At 44.4% G+C, this 15,532-nt stretch overlaps 1 protein-coding gene across 1 annotated transcript; it reads right to left on the bottom strand.

Annotated features, from left to right (window-relative positions):
• Positions 1 to 2,232: 2,232 nt before the first annotated feature.
• On the bottom strand, positions 2,233 to 11,001 carry mych (myelocytomatosis oncogene homolog). Its single transcript, XM_079509613.1, has 4 exons — positions 10,767 to 11,001; positions 7,975 to 8,273; positions 7,392 to 7,732; positions 2,233 to 5,805 (listed from the first exon to the last, which is right to left on the bottom strand). The coding sequence occupies exons 2-4, from the start codon at positions 8,253 to 8,255 to the stop codon at positions 5,174 to 5,176; spliced, it is 1,254 nt and encodes a 417-aa protein (XP_079365739.1). The 5' UTR covers positions 8,256 to 8,273; positions 10,767 to 11,001; the 3' UTR covers positions 2,233 to 5,173.
• Positions 11,002 to 15,532: the final 4,531 nt, after the last annotated feature.

Genomic DNA, 15,532 nt, shown 5'->3' with positions numbered 1-15,532 from the left:
GCATGCCCACCTATCCTGGTACCCTGTCCCAGATGTCCAAGGTGCATGCCCACCTATCCTGGTACCCTGTCCCAGATGTCCACGGTGCATGCCCACCTATCCTGGTACCCTGTCCCAGATGTCCACGGTGCATGCCCACCTATCCTGGTACCCTGTCCCAGATGTCCACGGTGCATGCCCACCTATCCTGGTACCCTGTCCCAGATGTCCACGGTGCATGCCCACCTATCCTGGTACCCTGTCCCAGATGTCCAAGGTGCATGCCCACCTTCCTGTTACCCTGTCCCAGATGTCCAAGGTGCATGCCCACCTGTCCTGTTACCCTGTCCCAGATGTCCAAGGTGCATGCCCACCTATCCTGGTACCCTGTCCCAGATGTCCAAGGTGCATGCCCACCTATCCTGGTACCCTGTCCCAGATGTCCACGGTGCATGCCCACCTATCCTGGTACCCTGTCCCAGATGTCCAAGGTGCATGCCCACCTATCCTGGTACCCTGTCCCAGATGTCCAAGGTGCATGCCCACCTGTCCTGTTACCCTGTCCCAGATGTCCAAGGTGCATGCCCACCTGTCCTGTTACCCTTTCCCAGATGTCCAAGGTGCATGCCCACCTATCCTGGTACCCTGTCCCAGATGTCCAAGGTGCATGCCCACCCATCCTGTTACCCTTAGGTGTGCAGAGCCCAATGACAATTTTTATGGAACCAAAGGTTTATGAGAACCAAATAATCTCAAATATATGTCAACTATAACTAAACCTAACCTCAAAACCAGGGCGAAACACCAGGAAAAGAGAGTCCAAAAGCCATCAAAATGATCGATTATATCCTCGTCTATCCTCGTTCAAAACTAACCTAAAAAGCAGCTGTCCGCAAATTACAATTGGTCATTCTATCCTCCACTAACTTGTCCCCAGAGTTAAACATTCACACCCTGTCAGCAAGCTGGGACCACCCCCCCTTCCTATTGTCGCTATTGTTGATGATTTGTTTTGGTGATGTGTTTTGTATTCTATACATATGTCTTGATGATGAATTGCATACATTGGACCGCAATGGAAACATGCCCCAGGCTTTTCAATGTTAGCATTGTTTTCAAAAATGTAGTGCTTTTCATACAGTACATGTATGCTAATGCTGTGTGTGTGTGTGTGTGTGTGTGTGTGTGTGTGTGTGTGTGTGTGTGTGTGTGTGTGTGTGTGTGTGTGTGTGTGTGTGTGTGTGTGTGTGTGTGTGTGTGTGTGTGCCTGTGCGTGCGTGTGTGCATGCGTGTGTGTGTGTCCTGGCACTCCTCCATGCAAACCAGTGGCTCAAAGTGGGCCGTGGGGACCCCCCAGGGCTCCTTAAGGAGCCCTGGGGGTTAGTTTAACTGTTTTTCACTGTAAACCTACTGTACACAAGGTCTATTGAGCTTTGTATATATGCTATTTTCAAAAAACTAGGCTAGGTTCACCAGGGAAATGGCAGGGCAACAAATTAGAGACCTTGGGGACCCAGTCAACTAAGTATACTAATTATATCAACTAATTATTATGTAGAACATGTGTATCTAAAAACATGATAGAATAAACATGCAGTCCACATGCACTAGGGTGTTTGTGTTTGAAAACTCACACATTTTGAATTGTTTTTCACCACCAGTGGTTCTAAAATGAATTCCAAGGACCCCTAGTTTGATATGCTATGCTATATGCTTCTATATCAGTGGTTTTCAAGCAGTGGTCCTTGAGGGGTTTCCAGGTGCTCACCAGCTAAATGATGGAGTTGGTAAGCAAATGTACCCTTATAGAGATATTTCACTCTTGAGTGTAAAATTAATGTTTACGCTCCCAAGAGTCCAATTATTGTTAAACATCTGCATTACGTAATTTACAAGAAGTCTACACAATTAGAGAATGTAGAAGAATTGTTATTTTGGTCGTTTGCCTGTCATCTCTCCTATGGTACCACATCAATACAGCATGGAATTGTGGACAAAGTCTTATCCAACGACAACAGAATATTCTACGTTTTGGGTCTGAGAGGCTAAATCTCATCAAATGGTGGTCCGCGGCTCAAATGCTGAATAAATAATGGACCTTGATATGAAAAGGGTTGAAAACCACTGGGTTAACAGAATATTTCTATGGTGGTATTTATTTGTAGCATTTTCTTCCAGCAGTGCTACACATTGTAAATATGTGTATAGTATAGGTGTGTGTCTGAGTGTTAAGCATCAGAAACAGAGACAGGCCAGTTCTCTTGTCCATTCTTTTATTAACTCAATATAAAAAAAACACACAAAGTGCTCCTAGGGAAAAGAACAGAACACGTTTTTTCTCCCCATCTTAACTCTCTGAAATTCAAATGAACCAAGGAAATAAAAAGAGAAAACTAAAATAATTTATGATACAATAAACAAAACATTTACATATTTAAGAAAATCTGTACATTTATTTCAAGCTCAATAGACATTAACAACAAAACTAAACAAATGTTTTTATTAATTCAAAAAATTGCCTGACTGCAGCCAGGGTAGAGGTAGGTTTTTATCATGCTAAAAAATATATTATTTTGCCACTGTTGTGTCAAAACCTCAGAATGTCACAATTCTGGGAGAGTCTCGACTTGGTTTTAACCTTCAATTTAGAGCGAGTTTCGGTTGTAGCAGTGGTTCTCAAAGTGGCCAGCGTCCCTTGAGGGGTGTTCCAAATGGACCTTTACAGGTCTGTAACTCAAAGCGTTCCAAAGGGTCCATTTGGTTCCATTTGTATGCTCTCAGAGTTATCGGAGTCCATGAAATAAAAAAAGTTGAAATAAAAAAAGAAGTTTGGCAACCACTGCTGCATATGGCTCATGTTTCACATTGGCTCACAAATCCTTTTGTTTTTATGTTAAAAAATGAATGTGTCAATGGATTGTACCTCACGATAAATACACACGACACTGGCAAAATGAAAAAACACCTAGCCTATATACTTTTATAATATAAAGAAATAACAAACATTGGACAGGAAATGCATTTCTTCGCAGAACAGTTTTTCTCTATCAAACACCCCCCAAAAAAGAGGAAAACATATGAGATAGACATTAATCTGAGTCTTTTCAAGTTCACGCGCAGACAAACAAAAGGATTTGCATTAGAAAACAGGATGCATTTTAAGACATTTTTTCTTTTTACACAAATCAACAAATATTTGCCTTTTTGCGACACTTTGGCCACAAATGGCACATTTACGAACAGCAATAATTATGAGAATAACTATTATTGGCATTCAAATGTGATACTCGTCCCCACCATTTTGAAAATACAAACTTCAGATCCAGCCTAAAGTAAACAAGCTATTCATAGGAACTTATAACTATGCTGTCCACTGGCTTAGCTGTAGCACTAGCTAAAAAAGAAAGCGATAAGCACTGATCATGGTTTGTGCCGTTGCTAATGAACTATCCAAAGTGAAAGGTTTGAAGCATAGTTGGGGTTATCTAGTGCCTAAAACACCTAAAACATGCTGAGTTGTTAGTGCGATCACGCGCAGTGGAGAGTGCAAATCTTCGGTCACCACCTGATATTGCAGCTTCCGTTAGACGCCATTTTGTGCCCCTACTATCGTGACATATATTTGGAGACAAAATGGTTACCGCCAGCGAAAGCCACCAATCATTTTCAAAGCCAGAGGTCACAGGGGAATGTTTGTCCAAGACATTGTCTATTGATAATAGTTTTAGAAAATGCCAATATGGGCAAATTAAATAAAAACCAAATATAAGGATCAATGAGTGTCAACCCATATAGAATTCCTGAATGCGTTGCAAGGTTGGTAGTCGGTTGGCAGTGGCGATACATTTATGCTTTGTCGCATAACAATGTTGTGTGGCGAACACAGTTCATTTAAGCTTATGGATCACCGCCATGCAACAAAGTATAAACCAGGCTTTAGGCTTGTCTTAAATGGCATGTGTGTACAGAAAGACTTTGGCAAGATTGCTAGGACTAGCATAGCTTATTGACTCAGCTCAGTTTTCCCTCTATTAATCAACCACTTACACCATGCAACAGTGGTAATTAACTTTCAAAATGATCATGATCATAATTATTTCTTTAATTCACATCGGATGTTTAGAAAAAGATGCGTTCTTATTTTGTGAATGTGACAAAAGAAAGATGTCCTTTGTGAAGTGATTGAAACGAGAGAGAGAACTGAGGCCAATATTCGTTATGCATACAGTAATTAATCTGGTATATATATATATATACAGTATTGTATTGAACACGATAAACCTGGGTTATTAGAACAGAATTGGGCCAAAGGGTCCGCCTGAGGACATAAAAGGGGGTGAATGCACACTACAGACTAAAAGTTACTTGAACAAAATCAAGCCCCACGAATTATAGATAATTATGCAATTTATCGTATTTCTATAAAATATGTTTCTGTAGCGGGACCACTAAGTTAGCTAGCCAAGTCTAAACACCATCTCCACTTCAAGTGTGGTTCCTCATGACAGCTGGTTGTTTTTGTGGTTTTAGAACAAAGTAATTATGCTTTAAAAAAGCAATAGAGAGTAAAGTATTGGGGCTAAATCTTGTGCAGGGGTCTTCTAGTGAGTATTCACCCTAATAAAAAAATTACTAACAATAGAGGATAATGGTACTTTTCATAGCTAGTCAACCTTTAAATTACCTATATCTTACAACAGTCAGCAGTCAAGGCATGAATATGATAAACGCTGAGTCACGTGTGTGTGTGTGTGTGTGTGTGTGTGTGTGTGTGTGTGCGCGCACGTGTGTGCACAAGTTGAATGTTTACACAGTCTTGTGTGCATTGATGGCAAAGGTTCACTGTGTATGCGTGTGTCTGTGTGTGCGCCTGTGTGCGTTTCAGATACAAGTCTCCAAACATTAAACGAAAAACATTAAAACGTTTAAAAAAGAAAAACAATATCTATGAAATGTCAAGTTTGTGCGCTCTTCTCTCCGCGTCTCTGCCCTCTGTCCTCAAACTCTCCATTCATTGTCTGTCCCCTTTCCATCAACAATGTCCCCTCTCTCCATCAACAATGTCCCCTCCCCATCAACAGTGTCCTCCTCCTGTCACATCCCTAACAGGTCGGTGCAGGCAGGGACGTAACATTTTGGGGGCTCGTCCGGGATCAAATAGTCCATAGTCTTTAACCTCGGCTCTCTCTCCTCTCTAAAAACCTTGCAGCTGTTCCAGCCGTGCTTTGAGACGCTGCTGTTTCTCCTTGAGCCGGTCCCTCTTGGTCAACAGCCTGTGGTCCTCCACCTCGAGGTTATGGATGCTGTCGCGCGCCCTCTTCAGGATCACCACCTTGGACGCCTTGTCGTTGTGCGAGAGCTCAGGCACGTTGTCGCGCAGGCGCAGGAAGCAGTTCTTGAGCTCGTTGCGCCGCTGGCGCTCCATAACGTTGTGCGTGCGCCGCCTCTCCTCCTCGTCCTCCGTCTCCGCTGACTGGAGCGACTTGTGGTGATGATGGTGACGCGACGACGATGACGAACGGGAGGGCGAGTAGTGGCGGTGTCTGTGGCTGTGGTGGTGGCGGGATGAGTCGCGGCCTCGCGACCGCTTTTTGGAGGATGCGGAGGACGAGGATGACGAGGAGGACGAGGATGATGGTGGTGGCGAAGCGGGACAGGGCGCAGCGTAGTTATGCTGCTGCTGGATGTCGAAGTTGAATCGCTGCTGCCTCAAACGCCTCTGCTCCTCCTCTTTTTGCTGTTGTCGCGCAGACAGGTCGGCCAACGAGGGCAGGGGGGACAGGCCAGAGGAGCAGCGAACGACGGTGACAACGTCGATCTCCTCTTCTGTTTGGAGGAAAAATGGAGAGAGAGAGAGAGGTTTGAACCACCAAATTGATAAAAATCTGCATTTACACTGTTCCTTCGAGGACCCCTAGGGGGCCACTTTATAAAACCACTGGGTTAGAGGTTATTATGATGTTAGCGTTACGCCTGACATTTCAAAGAGCACAGCTTACACTCCAAACAACAGCTTCGACACTGTACACAACTCACACACGAGACACACGCGCGTGCATGGTATTGGCCGCTGCCAGCTGCACTGCACAGCCTCACCACTGTGGCTGTAACAAACCATGTTAACGCCGTGGAACATTTCCTTCCACTGGAAGATTCTCTGCTGTTGCCTTTTGTTCTTTGTTCATTGTTACTCCAAGATGCCAACAGCAACAAAGGAAAGGAAAATAATAGCGCATTGACACTACGGGACATTGTTTTGCAGTTCTGTGAATACAAAACTGTGATTATCTCTGCCCGACGACTCAAGTGTTGTATGATTAAAGTTAATTTGGGGTGGAAATGTGGAATGTCAGCTAAATGTATATACTTTAGTAATAACAATCACATTTAGTGACTTAGCCACTAGTATATACGCGTCATAATGACGAACAGCAGTTTTCCCCCCCAAAAAAAGATATAGTATTTCTTTCTAACATTTTGGTTTTCCAAAATACGGACGCCAGGCTGAAAAAGTGGTCAAAAGCACTTTATAGGTCCTACACGATTTTGCGGAAAAGAGGTTTATGGAAAAAAAAGAAGACATGTGCCGGGAATGAGTCGGCAAATAATACATGTGTCAGAAAGAAAAGAAGTCGGAAACCCAGAAGGAGGGAGAGAAAATAAACAGAGCGTATTTGGTCAATGAGCAATGGAGACAAACTTGAAGTGTTGCCAACAGCACTTCCCTGCCCAAAAGTAGTACAGTACAGTCAGGCGTGCCAGAGGGCATTCATGCGCTGGTAGGGTGACTGACTACAATGTTAATGACAGACATCAAAGATGTTAGCCGCCGAGCATGACTCACATGACACACACACACACACACACACCTCTATTAAGAACACTTAACTGCCAAAAACTCTCTAATCTATTCATATCACTCAATAATCATTGCTATCTTATCTTCTCTTCCGCCACACACACACACACACACACACACACACACACACACACACACACACACACACCGCCGCACACACACACACAATGTAACTTGTTCTTCGGCAGTCGTAAAGTAATCCCACTGGGATGGGTTAGCGATACAGTATGTTATGATGTTAGATCCAGATAAAGACTCGGAAATGACTTGGCCCAACTGTAATTATAAACCGCGACTGTAGAAGACCAGGTGATGAACAAGAGCAGCTGCCAACTTCTTGAACATAGAAAACAGAAACAAGCAGCCAATCTATTCCGATTAAATTCTCCCGTTATCAATAGTTATCAATGGACTCGCACAGGAAAGTACAAGGTCTACTAAGAGGATTTTAAACCCAAGAAAGCCTATGGCTTGTTTCCATTGGGGTACTTTGTACTCAGTTCATCGAAACACTTCAGTCATAACAAACTCAATGAACTCATAATGAACTCACCAGAGTCAGAGGAGGAGTACGTCGACAGCTCTCCGCCGGCCGAGCCGTAGTCGGACGTGGACTCGATGCTCTGCTCCTGGCTGTTGTCCAGCTGGTCGTCTCCGTCCAGGGCCATGGCAGCCGCGACGTGGACCGCCAGCGTGGAGCCGGCGATCTCCTCGAAGATGCTGGTGTCGATGTCGGAGAGCAGCGGGCTGGAGCCCAGCACGGACGACGAGGGCGACACCAGGCCCTTCTCCACGCCACCCGCTACTCCCAGGCACCGCCACAGGCTCTCCTCCTCGCCACAGCCATCCCCCAGGGACCCGGCCCGGATGCGGGGCAGCAGCTTGTCCAGAGGCCTGTCGACACGTTAGTACACGGTCAGTCACTAAAAAAACAGCATCCATTATTGTGGGGAAACAGCGGAAGCTTTCCCCACAATGACAGAAAACATAAAATACATAGTATAGAGCCTTGGGGGACTCCGCTCAATCATAATGGGTTAACCCAGAAGTTCTCAACCTTTTCAGGCTGTGAACCCCCAAAATCATCATATTTGAACTAGAGACCCCCGTTGGTGACAGACCCCCCATTCACTTACTTGTCGACGTCGCAGTAGTCAGGGTCAAAGAAGTCGCTGTTCCAGTTGAGTTGCATGTCGTGGTCCTCCAGGAGGATGTCAGACACGTAGCTGAGCTGGTCCTCCTTGGAGAGGGGCTTGCCGCCAGCGGCGCCCCCCACACCGCCGCTCTTCATGGGGGGGCTCTGCGGAGGCGTGGGCAGCGACTGCAGGTCCTTCATTAGACTCTGGCAGAACTCGTCGTCAAAGAGCAACGGCTCTGTGTACAGCCAGTCCTGAGACTGGGCGAAGCTCTGCAACATTGTGGAAAACTCCCAAGTCTAAAAAATTAAAAAAATAAAATAAAAGTTGTAGAAGAGAGAAAGGAAAAGGGGAGGGAAAAAATAATAATCCTGGTTAGATATCCGATAGAATGAGTGTAGAATGAGTAGTGTTTAAAGTTCAGCAGCAGCGAACAGACACGTGTGTACGCCAGTGAAAGTTTTTAAATAAAGTAAACCACAGCCAGGCAAGACACCTCCTTTTTTATCTGTGTTTACTTTTAAATCCCGCCCCCTTCGGCAAGATCCGTAAATCAACCCCAAAGACCCCCCCCCTCCTCTCTCTCTCTCTCCCCATGACATCATGGACAACAGCTGGGACCCCACAGTTAAAACTCAGAGTGTGTTCAAATGGTAAATAGATGATCCATAATAATAAGGGTCCATTTGGTTTCAGCAAAATTTCCCCCCAAATGCTATAGCTTTAATACAAGAGAGAGAGGGGGGGGGGGGGGGGGCTGGGATTAGTTTAACCACCTGCAGTGCTTATCATCATCATCACAATCTGACTAGATTTGCTACCCAGTTGAGCAATAATCGCACTGGCAGGCACACACACACACACACACACGAACAATGCGTTGTGGCCACTCAGCGCTTCTACATTCACATGAACACACACACACATACACACACACACTCTCTCTCTCTCTCTCTCTCTCTCTCTGAATTAGTATGGTGTTGTGTTAGAACTAAGAGTTTTTTCTTCCAAAATAGCTGATCTACAAGCTCACAACATGTCACCACCCATGTGAATAGCCGATAGTATGAATGTGGTAAATATATGAATTTTGAGGTATTTGTACTTTTACGTTTTACTCCTACTCCTGCACTACATCTCAGATCAAAATGTTGTATGTGTATATAACCGCCACTTCTTGACATATCAGATCTAAAAGCTAAAGATTTTGTATACATTCGGAAACTTACTTATTAATATTAATATTTTGATGCCCAATGCTTTTGTACTTTTACTCAAGTAAATGTTGAATTCCACCACTCCAAGCACCCCCCCCCCCCCCCCCCCCCGCCCCGTGTGAGTATGAATAATGTAAGCCCCTCTATGTAGACCAGACCACCGCCACGCACCATAACATGAATACGAGTTCATCGCGGTTAGCAGACAGTCCACATTGCATAAGCTGCAGACAAAGGGACACACTGGCATCCGAAAAGTTATTACATTTACTGTATAGTGTTCTGTCCTGTTTGAACTATACCGTTTTATGTATGCACTATAGTCAGAATATGTGATATTATACAATAAAAAAACTAAATATAATGTTCACAATAAATACATAAATAAATATGCTAAAATGAAGAAAAAAATTGCAAATAATATAAACTGAGTAAATGAAAGGGCTTACAAAAAGAAGGACGCACTTTGGCACCAGCTTTGAACAAAAGTCACAGTGTGTGTGTGTGTGTGTGTGTGTGTGTGTGTGTGTGTGTGTGTGTGTGTGTGTGTGTGTGTGTGTGTGTGTGTGAGACTGTGTGTGCGTGCGCGCGCGCGTATGGGTGCGTCACCCACCACCAGCCAGCTCGTCTGCTCTGCGCGCACGCGCACGCACGCACGCACGCTGCAAGTTAAAAGGCTTGCCTTTCTGACTCGGCGAGAAAGAAGCGAAGCCAACAGAAAAATAAAAATAATAATCTCCACACAATTCAACAATGACGACTACACCAGATCATCAGAGATGATAGTGACATTAAAACACATTACATAAATATATATTTTCCCAACATTCCCACTACTACAACGTTGATCGACCAAGAAGAGGACTTAGAGGCAGCAGACGCACCCAGAACTAAAAATGCCGGCGTTTGACAGACAGAGAAACTGCGACATGCCTTCCATTCACAACCAAATTTTACTCTCTAAGAAAAACGTCTGACTTTTATCGATCGATATTAATACAAGTTAGACGTTTTTCTCTCCGATGATCATCCGGTGCATGTGTGCAAGAATTATTCTACTACACTGTCCACCACAACCCCTGCAAAGCCCTGAGTACGTGAGAGCCATGTGAAAAGCACGCACGCGTCGCATGCAGGCAGACCGGCATGAAACAGCACTCCCATTCACACACACTGCACAGTGCGCACACACACACGCCACACACACACACACACACACACACACACACACACTACACGCAGCGTGCATACACCCTTTAATAGTACACTAGGCTCTATACCACTTGTACACTGTTGCAAACATCAAATAAATCATTTCCACAACTCTAAAAGCTAAGCCCCACAGCTGTTCATGTAAAAAAACGCATGGATTTGTGTGCAAAAATCCCCAATACCTCTAAAAAAAATCTCCCTCAAATCAGACAGCGTATGACAATATAGCCTATAAATGCAACGCCCCCAGAGATATACAAATCAAATATGTCTTGTTTTCCCCACAACTATTTAACCCCCATGTGACGGTCACAAGAAAACATGTCATTTCTGTGTGCAAAATCGATTATCGATCATTCTTACCTCAAAATCTTTCCTTAAATTGGTCAATTGAAGAAAATATAATAAAATGCACGTCCCCCAGAAATAGACACAAATGGATAAGGGTCCCCAAGCAGAATGAAAAAATGCTGCTACAAGTCACTGCTGTGCTGTTGGTTCCAAATGTCCTTAGATCCGCATGGTAGACCCACTGGGGGTAAAATACACCCACGTTTCTCCTCTCTCTCTTTAATAAACCAAAGTGTCTCTCTCCCCTTCTCTCCTCTCTCTCTCGCTCTACAACCAGACAGAGTGGGTGTGGCTGACCGGAGACATTTAAATTTATACCACCGGCTCTCGCACCGTGTCCTTCCGCGGGGCGAAATCGCGCCAAAACTTCAATAACGCCACGGTCGATCGTGCCCAATCGATCGTCACGTCAATATTATCCTCCGATCGCGTCCGATCGATCGTGTCCAGGCGCGAATGCGGCGGATATACGTGCGCGGAGCAATCGGTGCGGAGATGGAGGGTCTATATTGGGAGCCGGCGGAGGCGGCGCAGTGATATGCAGCACACTATGTCACAGTGAGACGCTGGAATTCCCGGAAAATGGTGGCGGGTAAAATGTGGGAACAGAAGCAACACGTGGACTCCCGGCAGAAGCCGGGTGTCTGTCTCTCCCTCTCTCTCCTCGCTCTCTTTCTATGTCTCTCGCTCTCTCCAACGCCATAATCTAGGTCTCTCTCTCTTTCTCACTCTCAAACCCCGTCTCTCTCTCTCTCTCTGTCCAACTCTATGACTATGTCTGTGTCTCTCATCCCCAGTGTTGTATTTACTCTGTACTTAAATACAATTTTGAGGTATTTTACATTACTGGAGTATTTCCAATTTTCAGTACTTTTACTTCTACTCCACAGTCTCCACTATAGTCTACATCTCAGGAGCAGGAGTACTGCGGCAGACAGGCTGAGAGACAGACAGGCAGCCATACATACCCCGGATACTTTAGCCTGCAGTGCTGACTGACTGTGGTTCTCAAAGTGCGGTCCAGGCTGCGACCCCCAGCGGGTCCTTGAGAGGGCTACAGGGGGTCCCCACTCCCCAGCTACATTATATAGCCTAGGCATAGCATTAAAAAAATAATAATAATCAATGTAACTTTAAGCACATATTCAAACCATATATATATATATATATATATATATATATATATATATATATATATGTGTGTGTGTGTGTGTGTGTGTGTGTGTCCAGACTTTGAAATGGAAATGGTTTTTTTGAGGACCACAGCTTTCATGCATGTTTGTCTTTGCAATTAAGGTCTTGCAGGCTGATTGCACCATTGATTGTGATCGAACGCAACCAGACAAGCATGCCAAATAATTACATTATCCTATTGGACACACATGTGGAAGGATCATAGTCTAGAGTTATATATGGAAGGATATTATGCATTTAGCCTATTTATAATGCACGCGCTGATTAAAAGACAAAAGGAGGAGTGTGAAAGGAGACTTTGAAGGCATCACTCATCATTAACCACTTGAACTCCAACAGCATCAATTCCTGTCCTGGGGGGGTTCGCAAGAAATAGCCGATACAAGCTCAGACACATTCATTGTGACGAGTTGTGAGCTTGTAGATCGGCTATTTTCTTGGCGGAGAGACAAAACATTGAAGGCTGTTGTAGTAGTCATAAAAATGAATGAACCGAGACACCTCCTAGGAGGAAGGTAGATCCTTCTAGGCTACTAGGTCCCACGACCGGCGTTACGCAACACAACGGGATCGGTGGGCGGTGTGTGCGACCATTTAGCGGTAGTACACGTGACGTGCAACAGAGGCGTGCGCGTCGCCGCGTCCCCCAATCACACACCACCACCCACCCCACACACAGGAATGTCAGAATAGTAGAGTAGCCTACAGTAGCGATTTGTGGCCGGGTTGATATATATTTTGCAAAAACACACACACACTTGTGTTGTGTGCACGTGTGTGGTTTTCATTAGATTAGGTTACTGCAATGTTTTATAAATATACGCATGCACTGTGGCACATAAGCATTGCAGTGTGTGTGTGTGTGTGTGTGTGTGTGTGTGTGTGTGTGTGTGTGTGTGTGCGTGCGTGCGCGCGTGTGTGTGCGCGCACGCGCACGGAATGGCTCGCATTATAGACTATGCTATCATATAGAAGTGGTGGTTTGTGTGCAGGGCGGCCGCAGGGAGGTATGAGCAGCGGAATAGAACATTTTGTAACAGTAGCTAGACTGGCGACTCAGTAGCCTACAGCTGGCTAGTGGCTACAGCTATAGGACCAGAACACACACACACACACACACACACACACACACACACACACACACACACACACACACACACACACACACACACACACACACACACACACACACACACACACACACACACACACACACACACACACACACACACACACACACACACACACACACACACACACACACACACACACACACACACACACACAGAGATAATTCTGTGGGTTAATGTGCCACCTACAGGCCGACCGGCAGACTGACTTGAACTCACTGCACTCACCTCAGTCAACTGACGTGTCTGTCTGTCTGTCTGTCTGTCTGTCTGTCTGTCTGTCTGTCTGTCTGTCTGTCTGTGTCTGTCTGTCTGTATGACTGACTGACTGACTGACTGACTGACTGACTGACTATATTTTCACACTTGCTTTGGCAATATAAACGTATGTTTTCTCATGCCAATAATCCTTTGAATTGAATTGAATTGAATTGAATTGAATTGAATTGAATTGAATTGAATTGAATTGAATTGAATTGAATTGAATTGAATTGAATTGAATTGAATTGAATTGAACCGACCTTGTTTTTTTTAACTATAGATGAACTCACTCACCAAATGCTCTGAAGTAATGTAAAAGGATGCTCACCCCAAACACACTCGCCCCGGGTCAAATCCAGCGACCTTCCTAAACCTTGCTACCAGGTATTCCTAACGTACAACCTCAGTGAAACTCAGTCTAACCCTTCACTTATTTCTAACTTACTTATATCCTCAGTAAAACGAACCATGGTGGAATGCTGTTGTGATGGGAAAAGGTACACCATTGCATCTTTGTACCTTTATTGTGTGTGGTATAGCCTACCTTTTTAAGCATGTGTTCTATATTCTCGCCACCTTCACCCACCCTCCTTTGTAATTTAATGTCGTAGGCCTACTTGGGTGGTTTTCAAACCTTTTCATATCAATGATTTATTCGGCATTTGAGCCATGGACCAACATTAATTGAGATTTAGTCTCTCAGACCCAAAACTTATAATATGTTGTTGTCGTTGGATAAGATTATGTCCACAATTCCATGCTGTATGAACCATAGGAGGGATAACAGGCAAACGTTGATCAAAATAACAATTCTTCTACATTCTCTAGCTGTGTACACTTCTTATTAAATTAAGTGCAGATGTTTAACAATAATTTAACTCTTGAGAGCATAAAATGAAACCAAATCAAATCGTTTCATTTTACGCTCTTTAAGAGTTAAAGATCTAAAGATAAAGATCCATTTGGTTACCAACTCTCCATTTAGCTGGGGACCACCTGGAACCCCATCAAGGACCACTGGTGGTCCCTGGACCACTGGTTGAGAACCATGTGACCACTGATCTAAATGTAAATAAAAGGTATAGCCAGGGGCTGTCACTTAACGTCGGCATCCCTTAGAAGTTGGACTTTTCTCCCCAATAATTGATTGTCCGGGCCTGTTCCTTTGCACATATGCAGTACACGTCGTGCACACACACGTGGCGTTACACAGCCTCTGTCATCATCGTCCCCACAGCGCTATGGATCAGTGATCAAAACTAAATGACTAATGGGTTCGATATCTGAATGTGTGACTGGAGTGTGTTTTACATGCACACTAATGCACCAATGAGCACACTAGTGATCGGTAAAACGCTGGTATCTGATCCATCTCAATCAGCAAAAAACAAACAGCACCACAGACCGACACACCAGACTTAAAAGGCCCTGATTACCAGTGGTGGAAAAAGTAGGCCTACTCACAATTTTTATTTTAGTAAAAGTATCAATACTGCAATATAGAAATACTTTGTTACAGGTCAGTCCGGAATTCAAAATTCACTTGAGTAAAATTACAAAAGTACTAGTATCAAAATGTACTTAAATTACCAAAAGTAGAAAGTACTCATTCATACGTTTTCAAATGCCAAAATTGTACAAAACATCTTTTGAAAATAGAAGATCTACAAGCTCACAATGCAAGCTATTCTCAAATGGCCGAAATGGGCTGAAGTGGAAAATGTATTGACAAGGACAAGTCTTTGCCACATGCAGGCACATTTGTCTGTGTACAGACATATTGATGACACCTGGTAACCACATCAACGAGCAACTCAATGTTGACATGTTGACATCCGCCTCAGGGCATAATATGCATATGCAATAGGGGCGGGTGAAGTCTGGCTGCGCCAGGCTATTTTTCTCCCGGATACAATATTTTCCCGACCAATCACAACACTTGTTTCATTCACGGAGAATGTAAACTGATTTGTAAAGCATCAACGTCATTTCCTTGAGCTGCACTTCCGCTAAAATCCTGCAACTTCCGCCCAAAAAAATGATAGCCTCTACAGCGTATGTCTTGCCCAGCGTGTTTGAGTCGAGGTCAAAGGTTAGAAGAGTGCGCTTGTTGCTGAAAGTTTACCACAGCTCAGAGCTGCTCAGTGGCCAACAGTATAACAAGACAGCGTGCGTGCGTGCGTGCGTGCGTGC

This window comes from Electrona antarctica (assembly GCF_951216825.1).
Source record: "Electrona antarctica genome assembly, chromosome: 9".
Classification (NCBI taxonomy): Eukaryota; Metazoa; Chordata; class Actinopteri; order Myctophiformes; family Myctophidae; genus Electrona; species Electrona antarctica.
Note: the sequence above shows the minus strand (reverse complement) of the source record. Positions and strands in the feature narration are given on the sequence as shown.